General features: G+C 34.4%; 2 protein-coding genes across 3 annotated transcripts; both read right to left on the reverse strand.

Annotated features, from left to right (window-relative positions):
• Positions 1-1,781: 1,781 nt before the first annotated feature.
• Positions 1,782-11,911, reverse strand: LOC110447738. 2 transcript variants are annotated; one of them, XM_021493630.1, is made up of 6 exons: positions 11,848-11,911; positions 10,569-10,668; positions 9,695-9,778; positions 8,682-8,777; positions 7,492-7,605; positions 1,782-5,661 (listed from the first exon to the last, which is right to left on the reverse strand). In XM_021493630.1, exons 2-6 carry the CDS (start codon positions 10,630-10,632, stop codon positions 3,200-3,202), a joined length of 2,820 nt encoding a protein of 939 aa, XP_021349305.1. In that variant the 5' UTR covers positions 10,633-10,668; positions 11,848-11,911; the 3' UTR covers positions 1,782-3,199. The 2 variants fall into 2 exon arrangements, with proteins under 2 accessions (XP_021349305.1, XP_021349306.1); XM_021493631.1 differs by lacking the exon at positions 9,695-9,778.
• A 3,636-nt stretch (positions 11,912-15,547) lies between these two features.
• On the reverse strand, positions 15,548-22,491 carry LOC110447685. Its single transcript, XM_021493530.1, has 4 exons — positions 22,457-22,491; positions 20,897-20,985; positions 18,331-18,390; positions 15,548-17,933 (listed from the first exon to the last, which is right to left on the reverse strand). Exons 1-4 carry the CDS (start codon positions 22,480-22,482, stop codon positions 15,796-15,798), a joined length of 2,313 nt encoding a protein of 770 aa, XP_021349205.1. The 5' UTR covers positions 22,483-22,491; the 3' UTR covers positions 15,548-15,795.
• Positions 22,492-22,750: the final 259 nt, after the last annotated feature.

Consider the following 22,750-nt stretch of genomic DNA (forward strand, 5'->3'; position numbering starts at 1 on the left):
CATTGACATATAAGTTATGGTTAATAGTGTGATTGATATGAACCTTAAGGGAAACAGGATGACATGACATGAAGTTATTCCATTGTAAAATATGATCAATAATGTTGTTTGATAGGTTGTGTAATCACCTTTTTTTTGTTGTGACAAGGAACGTAACAGTGCAGTCATGTGCAAATCAAATGAGAAGAGTTTTAACGTATGTATTAAATGTCTGACATATGTCGTTGCTGTAGAGATGTAGCCAGTGTGTTCAAGCTAGGCAGTAGCTATGAAGTGGAACCCCCACCAGTCAATAAAGAAGACCAACTCCTGTTTCATAAATACGTCATGTGTGGAAAGAAAGGCGCAACTAACCCTTCAAAGGACCAAATCAGAAATTTACGATGAATTCTTCACCAAGAAAACTTTCGTAATGACACTTCTACTGCTTTCAATGAGTAATTGGATTATCTCTATTTCAAGTAGAAGGTTATCCTTTCCCTCCCATGGAAAAAAAATAGGAAAGGAAGCATTTGTATCAGACACATTTTTTCAAAGTGTAACAGAAACCTAAAATCAGTGCAGGAGGAAACAATACAAAGTGGTGGATCCAGTTCGGCAATGTGGGAGTATCTTTTAGATTATAAAAAATGATTTTGAGGTATCTTAACCTCATGCATAAAGTCGTTCTTTGTTAGAAATTCTGTATTTACATGTCAGTATTCATTAACCCACCTACCCACCCCGTTTAGAGATCCTAGGCCTTCCAGATTATAGAAAAAATGTGGATTGAGCTCAGTATCCACGCTTGACCATGGGTAAAAATCATTCCACAAAGAAGTCCACATGTTCTGTTTTACACCTGTTAGGGTTCAGATTTAATGCTATCGAACACAATATACCTGTGATATGTGTAAGAGTAAAGGACATATGCTACCTTCTAGATTCTACCTCTGATTTGTATTAGAATTGTATTCCTTTATTTTTGTAATTGGCCTACATTATTGTTTGTCTTTTAAATGTGTCCTGACCGGAACTCTTTTGTAAAGTGTATGACTGTCACAGTAAGATAGCATACAGCCTTAAGTACGTAAGTATGTATAAGTGTATGTGATATTTATCTATGTTTAATTTTAAACAATTTAGTTGGATCTGCGCAACGTTTTTTTCTTTAAATTCTCTATTCCTGTCAGCTGTGTCACTTTTGAGGTAGGTCTCCCTTATGTGGTTTCAGTTGTATCAAATTGATTGAAATGTATTTAAATTGATAATTTCTAAGAAATTTAGATAAATAATCTTGACTCACTTTCAACGTCAATTTTAAACATTTGATCCAAATGACATTGAGAGGTGGTCAAAGTAATTTGATAGCACTATGTGTTACTTGGAGACGGCTTACATAGACATTGCCTGCTTCCCAATCATTTTCTTATATAAGGGGCCCACATGGAGGCCAGCCACACTTTTGTTTCCGGATAATTTATCTGAAAATCTAAAAGACTAATCCTTTTGATTTTTGACATGGTGATGAACTGTGATATGTCGATGTGCAACCGGGTTTTAAATATTTGAAGGTCAATGTCAAGGGAACTGGCACTAAAACAGTCCAAGGGTGGGTGTGGGGGGAGTAGGTGTGGTTGGGGAGGATCTGTCAGTGTTCATGTTGACTAATATTCGTATTCAGCCCACTTGGCACTTTGACAAAAGAGTAATATTTAGTTGGCTTATAAAGCTGTATAGGAATAATATTGACAACATTGAAAAAATATAAAATTTTAATATGATGATAAGTACAGTAAATAAAATACATACATGCAGTAATGTGATATAATCATGTTACCAAGATTGTTCTTTCCCCGAACTTTCATAGGAAATGAGTTCAATTATTTAAAGCTACTACAAATATCTACATAGATAAAAGAAAAAGAAAAAAAAAGTGTGTATACAATAACACACTGGGAAACATATGTTTTTAAACAGTTTAAACATTGACAACTGTTACCCTATATATTAATTTTCTTTGCTTTCATATTATCTTCAAGTTGACTACAAGTAAAGAACCATCAATCACTGCAAGAAAAATGTTCTTTCTTTACCCTTGTTAACAGAAGGTCATTCATACAATGTTTGTGCGTCATCCGTCTTCAATTCTTACTCGGCTATTATATACTTTTGACAGGGGATGTCTCAATATAAGATCTATTTAAACAAAGGTTTAGTTGGTTCTTTTTATGCAAAGTCAGCTTGTCATTCCTCATTAGCTTCACTTTGTTAAATGATAAGATTAATGTTCGATAATTAATGTTCGGTTACTTAATGATTGACTGATAAATGATTCCTTGATAAAAATTGACTGATAAATGATTGACTGATAAATGATTGACTGATTAATGATTGACTGATTAATGATTCACTGAGAAAGATTGACTTATAAATGATTGACTGATTAATGACTTTGAACTTAGAACTCAATCACATGTCTTATTAAAAAGTTAAATATCTCATAAAGTTGCTGTTCCAAATGATATCTTGTCAGTGGATAAATACATATAGTAATTCTACCATTGATGATGTAAAAATGCTTTAAACACTGTATTCTCCCTGCCATTAAAAACCAATAAAACATCATTGGTTTGCTCACACTTTATTAATATTTATCCCAAATATTTCTAGGCACTGACAATATTGTATAGCCCTAATTTATAAGTGTTAATAAAGTCTGTTGAATAATTAATACAAAAATCAGCAAACATATTAGATACAAGATACGTACATATTTATTGTTATTTAAACAAAGAAGCAATGATAAAAAAATGTAAGATTATACCGTGTTAAATCTAGTGAGAGTTCCGAGGAAAGGGTTGGAATGAGAAGCATCATTATCCTTATCCTCGTCAGTGCTCATAATAACACCCTAGACACCCTCTCTATCGTCACAAGGCTATCGTATAACAATATCCGTGTTATTCATTACATGGAAAGATCGTAACAATGTCCCTCCATTTAATCCAATGTTAATTAATTGATTAACAAATGTTAATATCTTTAATTGATAACAATCTCCAAGATATTTAGGTAGAAATAAACAGAATAAAACACTATATTTACACTTCAACATGCTCAAGTTGTATTACACCCATGATAAGCAGGCCATGTTTGAAAAACGCAGTTAGCTAATGCAAAACTATTCACAAAAACCTCAGAAATGTACGTTTATCCATTACATTATACACTGCAAAGCGAACAAGGCCATGACGATGAACACATTCCTTGTCGCATGACAGGACCATGTCCCTGACTGAGAGCAAGGTTCATCAGAATCGGAGCAGTACTTGGAAAGCATTGCCTCCCATTTGCGTCTCTCCCTTTCATCTGTCAGAACTTGAAATCCCTGTTCAGTTATCTGTTCACAAACCTCCATCGGTCTGAACTGGTTAAGCCTGTACATCCCGAACTCCTCCTTGCCAGGATAAAGATCGGCCACCATGCATATCATCTCGTGTTCCGTAGGGCTGATATCCAGGGACTCCATAATCGAATCTGACATCAGCAGATCAGCAAATTCTTTAACCATTGCTTCTGGGTTTTCTTCTTCCTCAAAGCCTATATAACGTCTTATATTGAGTTCAAGTAAATTCTCTTTCCTTTTTAAAAGTATGTCCTGAAGCTGAGAGGTTAGTAGCGTACCTGACTGGCACTGGTTTCTTATGACGTCAACAGGGTAATGATCATACACGTACATTTCCAAAGGGGCTACAGATCCAAGAACACAGAGGATCTCCTTAAATGGCCAGTTGTCATTTCTCTTAACATCGGCTGCAGTTAAGGACCGTCGGATATCTTGGAAGATGGAACTGATGGGAACGTTCTCCTTTAAGCCTTTGCGTATTGTTTTATTAAGATATGTATTGAAAAAATCTGGACAAGGATGTATTTGATATCTTTTCATTTCATTCCTCGTCTCTATTGCATCGAGTTGGAGTTGTTCGAATTTTTCGGTTGTTAAAAGACTACAAGTCGATCTTGGTCTGAAGTCTGCCAAGTCATAGAAAGCGTACTTGAACCTTTGGGGAAACATCTCGGCAATGTTACACAACACCTCTTTCTCGTCTGGAAATTTACCCAGGGGTTGCATGTATTCATCAAATCCGAGAGCTCGGGATATTTCGTCAGATAGTTTCGCCGAATCCTCGTCCTCGCTGCTTTCAACATTACGTCGTATTGTTTCTTGCACCAAAGTATTTTGTCTGTGTAACAGAACAGTGTTCAGAGGAAAACTGTCTGGCGTTCGTCTGCAGTAGTCTCTGATGTTTTCCATATTGTAGTAATCAAATTCCTTGTGGCTGGGATGGAAGAGAGCCAGATGACAGAGAACGTCCTGTATTGGCCAGTTAACTCCTCTGCCAGTGGTGTGTAAACCTACATCCTTGAGCTTATAACACATGCGTAATATGTTGACACTGCTGTCGTTGATTCCTTCCTGTACAACGTCAAATAAAGCATTTTCTGTATGAACCCAAGACTCCATTTCAGTCATGTTAAAAAAGTCGTTTTCTAAGATATGTAATAGTTCATTTTGTTTTAGATGTATGTTACCCTTGTCAACGTTACCAAGTAAGATAGCAGATACATTGCGGTATAATGCTGTTTTGATTTCAAATTGTGTGAGATCTATTTCTTGAGATCTCATGTGGTCAAACAACTCAAGTGTTTCAACAACAGTTCTTGTTACGTTTATAAACAGGCCGATAGAATAATCTAAGTATTGTGTACAGTTTGTTTCTGATTCGTTTCCCTCAGCAATTATTTCATTTAATTGTTTTAAATCATTCTGATACTTATGAATGAACTCTCTCAATTTATCCTCAAGCTTTACATATTGCTTTTGCTGCAAATAAATTGAGACTGCAGATGCAATACCAGACAGTGAGCCCTTTGCGAATCCTCCGATTACCGAACTAACAGAAAACTTTCTTGGGTTTATGTTATTCCAAAGACGTTTGATTCCCTGTCTCGGATGAACAAATTTGTTTACTACTCTATGTTTTAGCGATCTCATTTTATGGGATACTCTTCCTAACTTGTGTTTTAGTGTTTTTACGGGGGATACCACAGCATTTTGTGCCGAAGTGAATGCCTCTTTTGCTCTCCCTTTTTGACCGGAAAGGATAGCGTTGGTTATCATTTTAAATTTCTTGAAATAACCTTTCGGCTTGCCATATTTTGAAACAAGAAAATCATACTTTTTCTTGGATAAATTACCAATATTTCCTATTATCACTGATATCGTCTTTGGGACAACAAATGAAATTGCTGCATCCATCATATTGTTATGTTTAATGTCATTCAAACGTTTTTCCATTCGTGAGTAAACAAACTCAATGTCATTGATTTTTTCCTCTAAGCAGTCCTTGATCATTGTATCATTTTCTTTAGCGCAGACAAAATCCATGCTTTCCAAATAACGCAGTTCTGCAATATTGGTGATATAGACAAGCGATTGAGTAATATGCTTGATGTGTGAAAGTATCGAATTTGTTGACTGATACACTCGGTTCGCCTTAGCAGTGCACTTCCTAAGTCTAGTGTGAGTCTGGCTCAGTGTCTTCAATGCTTCATATATGTGGTCCTGGATTGTCTTTAGCTCTTCTTTCAATGGGCAAATATTCACGGCTGGACATTCTGTGAATTAAGAGGCAAACTAATAAAAAAAATCGCCTGAATATATGAATCTTTGGTTTTAAGAATACCTGTACCGCTGCAGGCAAAATACCAAAAATATTCTGTATGGTTTTTCGTACTTATAGTAATCTTTCATTAATATCATTTTGGATATAACAGTAGCACGACGTAGCTAATGTGTTTCCTTTGACTAGCTATATGTAGCTCATGGTCAGGTGGTAAGAGCGATAGTACATGTATAATGATCTGAAGTCAACGGTTCGAATTCTGGTCTTTTTGCAATTATACACATTGAACATTGTTGCATATAAAAAAAAAAAACATTTTTAATTGTTTTCTTTTAAGAAATGATTTATCATCATGCCATATCGAGAAACAAGTTTCCAATGTAAATTTACAGTTGTTAGCAGCGGCACAGCGATTCTTAAGATAAAGTCCATTTGTATCACAATATTAACAAATAGCGGAAAGTAAACAGAGCAAGGTGCTGAAACAAAATTTGCAGAAAACAAAAACGCTAGAGTTTCCTAAACCATATGAGGGCAACCGTCATAATGTCTCCTACCGAATTCAGTAGACTATGCAGGTCACCAATACTGTAAGTATTCTTAGTTTTGAGGATGTACTCTTCTGAGTTTTAAATCACGTTCAAGTCTCGTTTTGATCTTGTGAAACGTGATTTTTGGAATATATAACAAGTTATGATCAATTTTAAAAGCACACACCCATCGGGAAAAAAAACCCTAGAAATTATAAAAAAAATGACCAATTCGGCCTCCATTTTGAAAATGTGTGTTTCTTACATTTTCAATTAGATCACTTTAGAATTTTTTATATCAAAGGTTTACTTGATACACAAACAATGTATGTATTAAACGTGTCGCAACATTTCAAGACCGACTGGTTCCTTCTGTCAAGCTATGCCAGAGTGAGCGATTTGTATACGATTTGACGAAATTGTACGTTATTTATGGCACTAGACCCGGGACGTTTCGCCTATCGGTAGAGAGCGTATACACTTTACCGAATAGGTTACAGGCAGGGTGTAGATCTAGCCCCCTCCCCCGTTAACAGGAGTTGTTTATCAACACGGTCATGCAATTCGTTTTGTCTTTTCTACTATGCCACTAACTCATTTTTCAAAACTTGTGCAAAGAAAAATATTAAAATGGGATTTTTTTTACATCCTTAAGTGTTTTAATTATTACCAAATATCAACAACATATTTACATATTTGAGACCACCGAAAGTAAAGAATGCATGAAGAAGTGAATGGGCTATACCTATAATATATTCAACGAACTGCCGTAAGGTTATTGGGAAGCAAAATTTATATAGTTTCTTTTATTATATCATCATTATTTTTCTCTCTGATATAGGAGATATTTAGCTCACAATCAATATGAGAGACAGTGAACAATTGAAAACAGGGCATTATAACGTCACGTAACTTTAGTGTTTGTGAACACAACGCCAGAGGTATAAGTATATTTATCCAGAAAACCATGGCCCACTTGTATAAAACTGTTAAGGAAAATCTCAAGCAATGTATTGTCTATGGAAAATCTTAGACTTGAGGAAATCTCAAGAGTTGAGATGTTTTATACAAGTGGGCCCATGACACTTAAGAATATAATTTAGAGTAGTGCATAAGATCATGCTAGTCATTACGCACGGTCAGGGAATATTGTATGTCACTTCTGAGGTAATGAAAATAATTCATCGTGAAATTCCTTTAGATACAACATTGTGAAATAATCAAACTGGAATCGATGGTAAACAGTATAAATTTTAACCTAATACCAAATTTTCACTCTGCTCTTGACATACCTGATAAAGCTTGAACAACTACGATTCCCACCTCTACATACTCCGTTGCTTCCCCAACGTGTCCGACGATCTTCGAAAATGAAGACACAGCTCTCGGCACGTTCTTTATGAGTGCTTTAATGATTGTTTAAAAGAGTTCATAAAATAGCTATTAGAAATAAAGCAAACTGAATAAAGTACGAATATTTCTGATAAGAGTGTTATATTTTCGTCAGCTACATTTCCTCCTTGTGTCTTTACATATTACTTTTCAATATGATTTCCGCCGACGTTCAGCAATACTTCACAATTGTAAGTAGAAGTAAAATCATTGTTTTCATTATCAAATATGTTTAATATTGGTGAAATTACCCCTAAAATATCATAGCCAAACTGATATAAAACGATAAACGGTATTTTCAGATAATTGTCATCATGATATCTAATAATATATGTTGGTTTCATTCGATTGTGTACATTTAAAGTTATTAACCTATGTGCTTACTGTTCATTTCAGAGTAAGATTAATTATTTTGTAGACAGATACACATGAGTACACCTATCTGGTCAAATACACACCAGAAATAAGACTTTGAAAATAATCATAATAAAAACCTAATAAAAATGCCGCAGATATTTAATTGTGTATTTTAATGAGGCATTATTTTTCATAATGATAACAAAATAATTTTGTGGACGCATGAAAGTTCCTTTCAAAGATTAATCCTGGAAATAAATAACAGACGATGGTGATAACGAATAAAACGTTCTATTATGATTTTTTTTTTTTTACATTTTAAGAGATGATCAATACCTGGGGAAATCAAAAATTCAAAATGTGTATTCATAAAGCTATTAATAAATTAAATTGTTGAACCATCAGAAAATTCAATCTATTAGATCAGTTAACCCAAGTTATATGTGATCCGTGGGATGAACAATCCATGTGATAGTCAACCAATCATATACTCAATCCTGAATATTGTCATTATAGAAAATGATCAATCCCTTAGATAGGTCAAATTTTTCATGAATATATAGATACATTGTAAACATTTGCCGCGAATACTTCTTTTTTAGATTATTCTTACCATGACAAATCAATGTTCAGTACAAACACCTTTAGACTATTTGATGTTCAAAATATCAATATGAGACGTTTCAGTATGTATCTATTTTGATTATAAAATGGTATTACAACTGTCGCTTACATGTTTTCGCTGCTATTGCTGCTGTGCGGAACACAACACCGAAAAGTCCTCTCTTTCTTCGAACCTTTGTGACCTTTCGATTCTCATCGCTGTTATCTAAAAAAAGAAGAACGTTTTTATCATTTTTAAGCATTAGATAATGTTCCTGTATTTGATAAGACATAAATTTACAATAAACCGGAATACCCGTGCATATATAATTTGTCCTTGTCAACAGGCCGATCCTATGATAAACCATATAAACGCAGGAATGTACTTTAGTACTACTTATCATTGTCCTCAGCAATAGGCTAACTATAAAGAAATATAACTAACGTACAAGTGTATAAAGGGAAGGGCATGCAGAATTTCTTTTGAAAATGTGTATTCAATAAGAAAGATAATACATATATGTTTCAATGGTTAACCTATATAGAACACGGTTTGGCCAACACCTGGATGACACTTTACGGCAACAAGTGACGGAAAGTTTTTAATGTTATAGGCTTAGGCTATCCTTGCTTGCCGTTGCAGCACCACTGAAGATCAATATTGCTCACTGTTTACGATACTGGGAAGTCGGTTACATATTTTTGCCAATGTTAATGGGATTGTAAAAGCGTGTTTGTCTAATAATCATAAAACTGTATTCCCATGTGCATGTTTTAAAGGTTATAAAATATTAACTTTTCTAAAAATAAAAATGTCTTCATCACAAATTACTATTCTTAGACTTCACACTATTTACTCACTTTGAGTAGCCCCGACCAAACCTATTTCTATTAGACTCCATTTTTGCCTACTTACTTATCCAGAATTCCGCTGAGAATCACTTTTCAGAGATCTTACTATTAGTGTTATTGATTAAACCTAACACAAAGTAAATTTCACTTTTACTCACATTTCTGATTTTTTAAGGATATCTTCTTTTTATACCCCACTGTTACTCACCTTTCTTAATTTCCTTATTATCAACTATTTATAGCTATTGTTTATTCAATAGCAAATATTCAAAGCAAAAGAAGCATGCTTACTTCGTGATATGTCTCCTGTCATTAATCTTGCTTTCTGAACCGTTGTGACACTTCTACCGTCATCATCATCAGACTCGCTGTAATCTATAACAATAAAAGAGTAACACTTGTTGATCAAAGTATTTGTATGAAACACTTATCCAAACAACTTATTCAATTAAGAAGTTTATGAAAAAGTTCCTTATTCTCAAGTTTGCTCGCTTTCTGATGTAAAGTGCAAGTATTTACAGTGCTACTTTCAATTAATATGATTAACGATTGAAACACAAAGAAACAAGAATGGAACGCAAACTCGATATAAAAAGTCAAAATAGGAACCAACGAGACATGAAAAGAAACGGCCCCGGAATGTCATCATGAAGTCCCATAATAAAATGGAGGCGAAGCAAAGTGCTCGGGAGGGCAAATTGTCATGCTCTCATCATGATAAATTACCAGTATAATGTTGGGGAGTATGTATATATCGGTCATGAAATATCCGAGACATAATGAATACGTCTTTTTATGTATGATTGATAGTGATATTTCAAAACCGAATATCAAATCATGACTACGACCGTAAATATTGAAGTGTAGATTGAAACTGATCTGGTAGAAAATCATGACTACGTAACTTATTCGTCAACAGGACAACTTTTGTGATTTAAAGGAAGAGTTCTGTAGCAGCAAATCAACTGTTTCAATTCATCACAATTACAGGGAAGCCCGGTATATTACTTTTGTGAGAAGGGTAATTGATTATCGTGACATTAAATCGTTTGATATCTTTTATTATGTTGGCATTGTAGACGACTTGTTCATAGATGATACAAGGACTATAACAGTGCTAACTCTTAATCGTTACCACCCTGACATACCCCCTACTAACACTTACCAGGATGAGCCCACACAGCAACTAGCATAAACAGCAGCAATGCGTAAACAAACTTCATCTTCATAGGCGCAAGGCAGAATGCATACGTTCAAGTTCACAGCTGAAAGCATATAGATATTAGAGCATGCTTTACCGTATCATATAATCTATTTTAAATACATATTTTAAGCTATTTTTGTTTCCTAAAATATTCTATGGGTAATCCTTCAAGGTTTGCTTTAAATGTGTAACATATACTAATTACATTTCCATTTATACCATACGGACTCATTATATTCAGAACAAATGTGGTCCAATATAAATTACAAGTGAATCTCATAATACAAATACAAATACAAATATACAGCATTTGATATAGCGCCCTATCTAGATAACATAGGCCTTTACAGTACATAGATATACAGTTAATATAATTAGAATATACATTTTTAAGGAATTCGCAGGAGCTGCCTTATAAGGCGCTAACTACTAATCCTATGCCACCTTGCTAAGGTCTCCCTATGTGTGTATGCCTGCGTGTGTGCTGGAGATGTAATGTGTTCTGTTTGTAGTTGGACCCTGTTTGTAGTGGGACCGTGCTTTCAACGGCATCCTTTATAGTGCCACCTCACTTGAATGCTACATCACAGAACCGCAACATCCACCCCAGACCATTTTATACTCCACCTGGGTTGTTGGAGTTGTGTGGGCAGAAAAAAACACTTTCTCTGATATTCCATGCGTGCGACGACTTCGGGGATAGAACCCCGGCCGCCTGCGTGGAAGGCCGAAGTGTTAACCACTCGAGCAATCCGCCCATAATGTGTTTTTAAATAACAAGTTTATCCAATAGAAACTGAACAATACATAGAGGTGTCCTTTTGTAAATACACCAGAGTCAATACAAAACGATAAAAAAGAATTTCTGTTTTCTTTTTTTGTTTTGTTTTTGTTTTTGTTTTGGTTATGGGTTTGTTTAGTTTTTTGGTAAAACATGAGCAAGTTATCATAGACCTTTTTCATTACTCACGTTTTTGTAATGTAATTTCACTACACATTCATTATTTTTTAATTTAATTTAATTCTTTAATTGTTTAACAGGGATTACCAACAGCCAAAATGCCTCTTTTTAAGTTTATTTAAAAAAACAAATTGTGAAATTTTGATAACAGCACTTATATATTAGTAAACATTGATAACTGTCAAAGTTATCTAAACATTTCAGATGTCATCAATCTATTTTGTTATATAACAGTTTCACAATCATGAAACATTTTATATGAAATAAAGCCCTACTTACCTTGGCTTCAGCTCTTGCTTTCGCGTTTAAACACCCTAGACGAAAAATATAAACATAAACCTATGGAAATCGCCTTTTATATTTCAGCATTTCTTGAAAAACCGATTTGCAGACAAGCCGCCATGATTTCTCGGAATGTTAATTGGATTCAAAAATAACTCATGTGTATTTGTTTTATTTTTGGGTCTTGTGTAACAAGGTCATCATATCGGTGGAAATATTTTGTTTACCTTCCTCCTTGACCTATGATATCGTCAGTTCCTCTGTTCGGTAGGTATGTGTACATTAGTCATACATGCTGCAAAAACCTACTACAACGTATAAGAATCAAAAAAGATTTGAAACATTTATGACATTTCTTTATCTTGGGAAATCTCTACAAATACAAAATAAGGATGCACAAACATACAAATTGAGCAAGTCGGTTAAAAAAACCCAACAAAGTAAGTATATACCACGCTATCTTGCCTTTTAGTACATTAAGATACTAAACCTGATGTATTTTCAAATTTACAAAGAAATATACCATGCGTTGGTATACATCCGCTATGTAAATCAAGATATAATCCTAATAACGACGTCCTCAAAGTGAGAATCCGTGTTCAATAATGTCAGACTAAAATACAAATTATTACAATTTTGTTTAAAGTTTGATTTAATTATTTTGTTATCAATATAATTTGATAGTTTTAGGTAATGTACGGACAAAGTAACTTAGAATAGTTCAACAGTCATTTCTTGTGTATTGTGTTCGAGTACAATGCTGAAGAGTCATTTGATATTCTAACAGGCGATTAACAGGAGTGGGTTTATACGTACGTTGATGTTATAGTTTCATTTTCGTTTTCGATTGCTCACTTCCTCGTATGTTTTTTACTTATGACCTTCTACCTGTACGGGGTTTCCCCTAACACGACTATCAGGTAGCCAATTGGAAGTGCCATGTCACATATCAAAACGAAAGCAGCACCATTTGTACACAGAAAATAAATCATATTTAAGCAATCTTTACTTAAGTTCAATTAGTCCATAAATTCTTCGGTGCCGTATTATGGATTTCAAGCCCTGTAATTCTGGAACCCAGATCAACAATGTTATAATATAAGAATCGACTTTAATCCAGATCAATATTAAGTCTACAATTTCAAAACCAATCTCCGATATTTAAGTGTTCAAAACCATAATAGCTAAAGTACTACATGTACTTAATATGTACCACAAAAATAATGCAGCACACAGTGTTTTGGTAAATTTGCTTTATTTGTTTTATAAACAATGAAACTATAATACATAACACAATAGATTATCGTTAAAAAATCTTATAAATTGGGTTATATATTTTTTTTTAATTAGGAAAATGATGAAATTCTAAAAACGGACAACGCTTCATTAATTGCTCTTTTTACGTGAAAACTAACAATGAACTATTTTACAAGGCTCATGATAAATCAAAACTAAACTAAATTGCCTGAATGACATTTTCGATATATTTTGTAAATGCACAGTGTTGAAACCATTCAGCAAATGGTCAATGGAAATACAATGATTTAATCCTTCTTTAATCCATCAAGTCAATGGACTAGTCTATCAAGTCAATGGACTAGTCCATCAAGTCATGGACTAGTCCATCAAGTCCATGGACTAGTCCATCAAGTCCATGGACTAGTCCATCAAGTCCATAGACTAGTCCATCAATACCATGGACTAGTCCATCAAGTCAATGGACTAGTCCATCAAGTCAATAGACTAGTCCATCAAGTCCATGGACTAGTCCATCAAGTCCATGGACTAGTTCATCAAGTCCATGGACTAGTCCATCAAGTCAATGGACTAGTCCATCAAGTCAATGGACTAGTCCATCAAGTCCATGGACTAGTCCATCAATAACATGGACTAGTCCATCAAGTCAATGGACTAGTAAACACAGTTGGCCTTGAAGCAAATCAGCACATTCAATCAGTCTCCAGACCAACTCACCAATACTTAAAATGTAATTTTGTTACACTAGTAAATGCAATTGTATATGTGGAATGTTGAAATACTTCCTGTGTGTGACTTGTGATGAAAGGTATGTAATACGATTTCCGGTTTCCAGAACAAAACCTACTCATATTTTATTTTTACCTAACAAGGTGCATGATATAAGCACACGGCACCATTATTTCAAGTTTAACATTCCAAGGTGATTATAAAGTTTGCACACAACACTTAATACCCTATTACAAAGTTGACACGAGCCAACAATCACATTCTATATAAACTACATGATGCCATCATTATAGATATGATTAACATATTTTTTTGACAAATTTGTTAGACAAGTCTTTAACACAAAAATTTATTTCTTGTATCATACACTAAATAACAGATATTGTTATATCCCAGTACTGTCAATCTGTGTATTGTTATATCTGAGTACTGTCAATCTGTGTATTGTTATATCCGAGTACTGTCAATCTGTGTATTGTTATATCCGAGTACTGTCAATCTGTGTATTGCTATATTCGAGTACTATCAATCTGTGTATTGTTATATCTGAGTACTGTCAATCTGTGTATTGTTATATCCGAGTACTGTCAATATGTGTATTGTTATATCCGAGTACTATCAATCTGTGTTTTGTTATATCCGAGTACTGTCAATCTGTGTATTGTTATATCCGAGTACTGTCAATCTGTGTATTGCTATATATCAGTACTGTCAATCTGTTTATTGCTATATCTGAGTACTGTCAATCTGTTTATTGTTATATCTGAGTACTATCAATCTGTGTATTATTATATCTGAGTACTGTCAATCTGTGTATTGCTATATATCAGTACTGTCAATCTGTTTATTGCTATATCTGAGTACTGTCAATCTGTTTATTGTTATATCTGAGTACTATCAATCTGTGTATTATTATATCTGAGTACTGTCAATCTGTGAATTGTTATATATGAGTACTATCAATCTGTGTATTGTTATATCTGAGTACTATCAATCTTTGTATTGTTATATCAGAGTACTATTAATCTGTGTATTGCTATATCTGAATACTATCAATCTGTGTATTGCTATATCTGAGTACTGTCAATCTGTGTATTGTTATATCCGAGTACTATCAATCTGTGTATTCTTTTATCTTAGTACTATCAATCTGTGTATTATTATATCTGAGTACTATCAATCTGTGTATTGCTATATCCTAGTACTATCAATCTGTGTATTCTTTTATCTGAGTACTATTAATCTGTGTATTGTTATATCTGAGTACTATATCAATCTGTGTATTGCTATATCTGAGTACTGTCAATCTGTGTATTGTTATATCTGAGTACTATATCAATCTGTGTATTGTTATATCCGAGTACTATCAATCTGTGTATTCTTTTATCTGAGTACTATATCAATATGTGTATTATTATATCTGAGTACTATATCAATCTGTGTATTATTATATCTGAGTACTATCAATATGTGTATTATTATATCTGAGTACTATCAATCTGTGTATTATTATATCTGAGTACTGTCAATCTGTGTATTATTATATCTGAGTACTGTCAATCTGTGTATTATTATATCTGAGTACTATCATTCTATGAATTGCTATTTCTAATGATCTGAGTACTGTCGATCTGTGTATTGCTATATCTGAGTACTGTCAATAGACCCAGCTGGTTTTTTAAACTTCTTTCCTAGTACTGTTTATGTCAATATGCAAATTTATAGTGATCGAGTCCTGGCAATCGGTATATTCCGATCGTTCTAGATACGGTCAGTCAGTTAATTTTGATACTTCTTTATCTTCGCGATTATTTTCCTGACGATTCGAGAGGATTGGATTTAAGGATATACACAACTACGAATTACATTATATCTCTGATTTATTCTCGAGTCACTTCACATTCTACCTTGAAATTAACCTATGAAGATATATAAATAGTTCTGGAAGTAAAAGAACCTTTACTGTACTCCTTGCTTTAAGAAGTGACAAACCAGCAAGGCGAGTACAGTGAGCGTTTTAACGTGAGATAATTGTGTTATAGAGACCTGGTCGTTTTTTCGGGCAGGAATTAATGGCGTGAAGTGTTCCTCAAGTGCAACATAAGCTTTTTCATAAACTTGTTTACTTGTGAAGTTGAGTACAGGTGTTTGATGTTCAACACAGAAACCATGGTCCTCGCAAAAATGTTTTCGAAAGATTCGCTCCATTTCAGCATTCCTTTGGTGGATTGCGTAGGAGGAAATTATCTCAACGACGCCTTCAGTGAAAAATTGGTGATGCTGACGGAAGAAAGACAATTGGTAGAAACCGAACTGCTTTTTTTCGGGATACAGTCGAGCAACGGCGAGTAGTATGTCCGTCTGCGAGACAGACAGTCCATATTTTCTAGACATAACATCATGTTCTATTTTATTGAAAATACTATCATAGATAGAACCGGGATCTTCGACTCCTTGCCTTCTTACGGCTGAACGGACTTCCTGTTCAAGAAGCATTTCTTTACGTCGGGTTACCATCTGGTTGAGAAGTGAAAATGAGGACCCGCATTTTTCTCGTAATGTGTGAAGAGGATACGAATCATATTCCAGACAATCTAGTCGTATGATGGCCAATGTACATAGCATATCTTCTGGTGATACAATCGTATCCAAAGTAAGCAATGTGCCGCCATCTTGGCAAGTTTTCATTTCAATCGATTTCATGATATTACTGACGGACTGTTTTTCATTTGAAGACGTATGTATTTCCTTGTATAAAAGTAGTCGGGATTTCATCCAAACCTCTAGTCGCTGAAGACTAAACTCAAACTTTATCCATGGGAGTAATTTTTGTTCTTGATTTATAAATATATTTTGATTTTGAAAGCCATTGGTTTGAGTGTGAATATCTTGTAGTTCGCCCAACGTTAATGTGCCATATCGGTTAGTAATATGTGGACCTTTTGTGGAATGCGAAAGAAGAATATCAAGGATATCTCGAAATCCACTCGTACAATTTTCAGAAAACTTCTCCAAAGACGTTTGGCTTATGTTCTTTTCCGCAAGCAACCCTGCACGGACATCACTAAGCTTTTCCACGAATTTAGAATATGTCTTTATAAGAACATACATTTGGAACTGAACTTCAAGCCAGTCTTTCTCTTTCGCTAATTCATTAATTTTCATTTCCTTTTGTTCTATCACTTTACTAGTGCTTTTGATCTGATGAATTCCAATTAAAGTAAAAGGAAAGATTGACTGTAGTTCGAATAGGAAGTAATCTGGATCAGGATATTTGTCTAGTGTAGAATGTAGTTTAGACAGAACTGTCCTGTACATATCCACTACGTCGACCGGACGCCAAGTATATTTCCTCTGCAGTATCGAACGTTCGTTAGGTATCCAGATAGTACCGATGGTGTTGATATCATTGCGCAGGGCATCGTGTATCTTTCGCATCACGGTCTCCCATGTCCTTGGGTACTTCTCGGCTCTACGTAGATAACCAGGATACGTTGCGGCGTATTCAGAGTGGGATGGGTTATTCAGGACACCAATGTCGAACAATGATGCGTTGGCCGAAAACATTTTCAGATAGAACAATGCCATGTTTCTCTCTTCGTGTATCTCATTGAATGAAATGTTAAAATTTGTATCCAACTCCGACAAAACCTGGATTAAATTTTCAATAGACAACACAATGATTTCCTGAATACCTGCTCGTTCCATGAATGGCATTCGTTCGGAATGACCTTCATTAACAAAAGCGTTAATGGTGGACAGTTTGTATTCAAGGGGCTGCATTAATATATCCATAAACGAGAAAAATGGCAACTTTGTCGATGATTGTGATCCGAGATACTGAAAAAGTAGTTCCTTCGCCATTGTGTCTATTTCAATACTGTCCTCTAAGATGGCCGTAAGTCCCCGGAAGGAGTTATAAAGATGGTCAATCATATATCTATTGTTAGCTTGAACGCTCTGGAGCCATGCGCACTTTGGCTCGGAACGGACATAATCGTGACAGATATGGGTTAGAAGACGGGTAGCTTCCCCTCGATAACGCTGAATGGCTACCAGGTACTTGCAGATTATTGTTTGCCGACCTCTGCATCCTTCTGCAACATAAACGAGAACTATCTAGAGTAAAGTATGAAACATTGTCAAATATTGTCTCGATTTTCGTGCATTTGAATGCATTTCATTCATCATTTTCTGTAAAAGTCAATTTGAACTTAAACGAAATCATTATTTGGACGTACGAATTTTTAAGGATCTATGGGAGTTATTATATAAAAAAAAATCAGTTCCTTTTTTGCAAAATCGTCAAATATGTACCGGCTATTTTGGTCTAGATATTTGCAGAGCCCTGAAATACATTATATTTTGCAAATGAAACCCTGTTTATGTAATGTTGTATCAGAAATCATATCATTCGGGTACAATTGACTGGAATACAAATAAAGTAAATGTATTTATAAAATACAACAATGTTGGTAGAAAGGTGATAGCTACCTTTGACCATGTCTTCAGTAATTTCTGTCCCAGTGCTGAGGTAAGGGCATTCAGGGGCACCTGTAAGGGTATTGAATCGATAGAAATGTTGTCATCAATAATATTAAAACATCTTTTATAAAAATAACAGAATGAGAAACCAATAACCAAAAACATCACATAATTGAGGTAAATGTTTCTATTTTAAAGTTCAACAAGCCTCCTAAAAGATGGCATAGATACTCTAAATTTCAATTCGGTAAATTATATATCGTATTTAAAGACCATAATCAAAAACAGGAATTCAGAGATGAATTAGGATTTATAGAACGTTTAATATTTGCTATAAAATGACATAAGTGAATTTAGCTTGGTCTGTTATTCCGTCTTTGCGTTTTGCAGAGTCATCTTCTCTTATGAGCAGGTATTGAATGTTACGTCATTGGTTTGTGTGAGAAAATTACGTCGTTTTCTCAAAAATTGATGACGTTACTCTCACAAACAAATGACTTAACTATCAATACCTGCTCACAAGAGCAGATAACTCTGCAAAACGCAATCACGGAATAACAGACCAAGCTAAAGTCACTTATGTCATTTTATAGCAAAGATTAAACTTTCTCTGCAATACGAAAAGACGGAGTATGGTGTTAAGACTATAGTGATGTCTGTATGAAAACAGTTCAATGAAACAATGGCATATCGATCTTTTTGTGCAACAACCTTAAAGCGTCGACCTGATAACGTGTCATTTATACATTAACATGACGATACGATACGAATCACGATACTGTGGTCACGATACGATACGCATCACAATAAATATATAGTAACAATAGAAGCAGAGAGAAAAGATATGTTGCATTTTAATGGCAATGGAGCAACTTGAAATAGACTTGGTCTATAATTGGCAGGACTTTAAAGTCTCGCACAATTCACGCCTTTCGACGTGCTGCTGCATGCCTAGCTTTAGCTGTCAATCGCCATGCTGTGACCAATATAAGTAGACTTAATTCGGAAACGAAAAAATCCTGAAAATATCGTATTTGTGTCGCAACCTCCCAAAAATATTGTGTATTGGACCGTATTCAAAATATCGCGATATATCGTTCCAGCCCATGACGAGAGTCGAACTGAAATCCTGTATGCTCCCCAGGGAGTTGAGAAAGGTTTTGGCTGGTTGCAACGGCCCTATAACCACGGATAATATTTTTTGAACCGCTTTGAGACGACTTACATACTAGGTTGTGATAAAGCGGTATATAAGGACCTCGAATTATTATTGTTATTATATATATACGTGTTATTTGGGAAACCAAGGCTGCGTGACCTAGATCGATTGGTGAATGTTAGATGATGTGTCATTCCATCAAATTCAATGTTTTTATAAGTGAGCTATGAAATTGTTAATAAAAATCAGTGTACCGTAAAATCATACATTTTCGTGGGACATTAAATTTCGTTTATTACGTGGATAACAAAAATCCACGAAATTAATTCCCCACGAAAACATAAATTTGGTATGATATAAATAGGAGAAAATCAAAAATCAGTGAAATATATTGTCCTTGAAACAGGCTAGTATATGAAAACCACGAAATTTTAAACCCACGAAAAAATAAATGATTCTACAGTATTGTTTATAGGAAAAAAAATCAACCTCATTTACATTAACAATAGACGTTACCAAATGAGACGCTATATAAAGCGATCATTTATTTCTTATGGGGTAACGTTAAAAGTAACAATGCTATCTTTTAGGGGGCATGTTGAATCTTCAAGACATTATATGATAATGAAAGTAGCAATGCAGTATTATACTTTAATGAGATATATCTCAAATTTGAATCCACAGTGGTTAGAATCACTTCATCTTTTTCTCATCATACTTAAATTTCACGGCTTGTTAGCAAGGCTGTACGCATGAAGTCTTTTGTATAGACTTGCAGTCCGTGATTTTGTATTGATGAAAAGTTTTTCTTTTCCTTTTTTCTAATCTAAACATTCATATTTTTGTTTTTTGAAGATAAAATATTGTTATAGCTGTACTGATATAAACGTCACAGTTTGGTAGTTGACAGGAATGTATACAATTCGTGTATAACAGTACGTTATTCAGTATTAAAGTCATTGTTTATAGTAGAGAAATGTGTATACAGTTGTTTTTGAACTAGGAAGACATGTGAAAAAGACAAAACACGAATATGGGAACAGATTGTCATTACATAATGTCATTTGTTCGGGTAAATGAGTCACTTCCCGTCGCTTATGTCATTTCAATTTGTACAATGCCGTGATTTATAAATATTAGCTATGTCATTTCCTAAAAGTTATAAATAGTATTTTTATTCATGAGATAGATACGTCATGACATCACTTCCCATAACTTTTTTGTTGTTGGTAAGAATCGATGGACGTAGGTAAAAACCGTCCAAGTTTTCAGTTATCTCGTGTTAGTTATAATACACACTGTCACAGCAGAGTCTACTTCCGAGACAAACGACAAACAATAACCTATCTTGTAAATGTAAAATATCAAATGAGATAGGACTGCAACAAGTATGTTATCATATTTGTATGAGCTTACCTATTTGACTATTCCCTGTCGGTGCCCCACACAGCCACAGAAAACACATCGTCACGAGAATGAACCCCGTTGACAGGCCTCTTCTAGGGCTGGAAGAACAAGGTGTTTTGATGTTATTAAAAGTATCTTTTAATATTGAAATGAGTACATGAGTAGTAACGTTTTCTGTGTTAATCAGAGATGGGTTTAATGATTGAATAACTTTTTTTTTTTTACAAATATTTTATATATAATTATATTAAAAGAAAATGTCTGCAAGAATCAACCTTGAGGATTTTTTTTTTCATCCTGATTGGTAAGCCTAATAAAAATAAAATCGAAATAAATTTTCTGAACGCCTCTGCAGTGTTATATATGCCTACACCAAACATTAAACGTAAGACACAGTACAATCACAGGCACGTATTACATGGTTAGAAAAAGTTATCGCCCTACAATGGTAACTAATCCGAATCTAGCTCTCTCTCATTCTCTCTCTGTCTCTCTTCATCACCTCTTTGTCTCTCTCTCATAACCCATATAATATGACCTATCAGCCCTGTGATTGGTTAAAAGTTTCAATTATTTCGTCACGCCTAGGACAAGTACATGAGTCGACGTCATAGACTTACGCACTGGAGTCAAAAGCTGATTACATTTCAAGGTTGCATGAAAATTTTCGTTTTACACGAATAAATGTCACAAATCTTGATTATGAGATAAAAAAAATGATCTTACACCCGTTTTCATTTAGTATGAAATTTATGAAACTCTTCACGAATTTTTCATTTTAGCTCGCCAGAGGCTCACTGAATCGAAAAATTATCAGACTCGTTTCATAAATCTCATATGAAATGGAAACTCTTGTAAGATCCTATATGACCCTGCGGTTGTTATTGATATATTGCTTTGAGCGTTCTCGATTGACTTTATTCTATTGTATGGCCTATACTAATAACATCAAACTACATGATATATAACATTGGCAGACTTCATGGAACGTTGAAAGACGTTCAGATTTCAGTTACACAGGAAAACACCCCAAAAGTGTGCTTTTTTTCATCAGTCGAACCTGAATCCAACACATGATACAACCTTACGTGTATTGACAGACGAGGATAGTGTCTGTGGTAAAAAATGCGACAAGTGGCAATTTATGTTTAAGTCAGTATATAATAATACTTATCACTGAATACGACGTAGGTGTTTTTAGCTCGGTGAAGTTCAAATTACAACATCCTTATGATTCAAATAACCTACATTAATAAATTGATTTTTGGAAGAGGATCTGATCGTAAATTACTAGACCGGCCACCGTCTCTAGAATATTGAATTACAGTGGCGGATCCAGAGGGGTTTTTTGGGCTTCAGGAACCCCCNTAAGAAAAAAGTTTAACTCAAAACTGTTTGATCACTTGGATGTCTGATTACAGCCAAAGTTCTAAACTAGGGGGAGATAAGCTAGTAGTAAAATGCAGCTGAGAAATTCTTCATAAAAACTTAGGGGATGGTAGCCAGTCTACTAAATTACTAATGCAAGTAATGACAATTTTCCGTCGGAAATAGGTAAAATAATCTTACCCGCAAAACATCGAGAACAGCGGCATGGCGGTAAAGTTTGAGAAAACATATGCCATATCAGTTCTAGTTATATGATATTAAAAGGAAATTACAAGCTGATTCATATTCTAAATGTAAAACACAATTCAGGTTAAATTAATCAGCCCATAATTTAAAAGAAGAAATAAAACAGGAAAAACCTCTATTAAGTCTTTCAATACATGCATGTGTAAATAAGATTCTAGACTGTTCAAATGGGTAATCTAATACAGAATTATTTTTTTTTATCCCAGCCGGAAATACGTCATGTTACAT

Source organism: Mizuhopecten yessoensis, unplaced genomic scaffold, assembly GCF_002113885.1.
Source record: "Mizuhopecten yessoensis strain PY_sf001 unplaced genomic scaffold, ASM211388v2 scaffold3575, whole genome shotgun sequence".
In the NCBI taxonomy this organism is placed as follows: domain Eukaryota; kingdom Metazoa; phylum Mollusca; class Bivalvia; order Pectinida; family Pectinidae; genus Mizuhopecten; species Mizuhopecten yessoensis.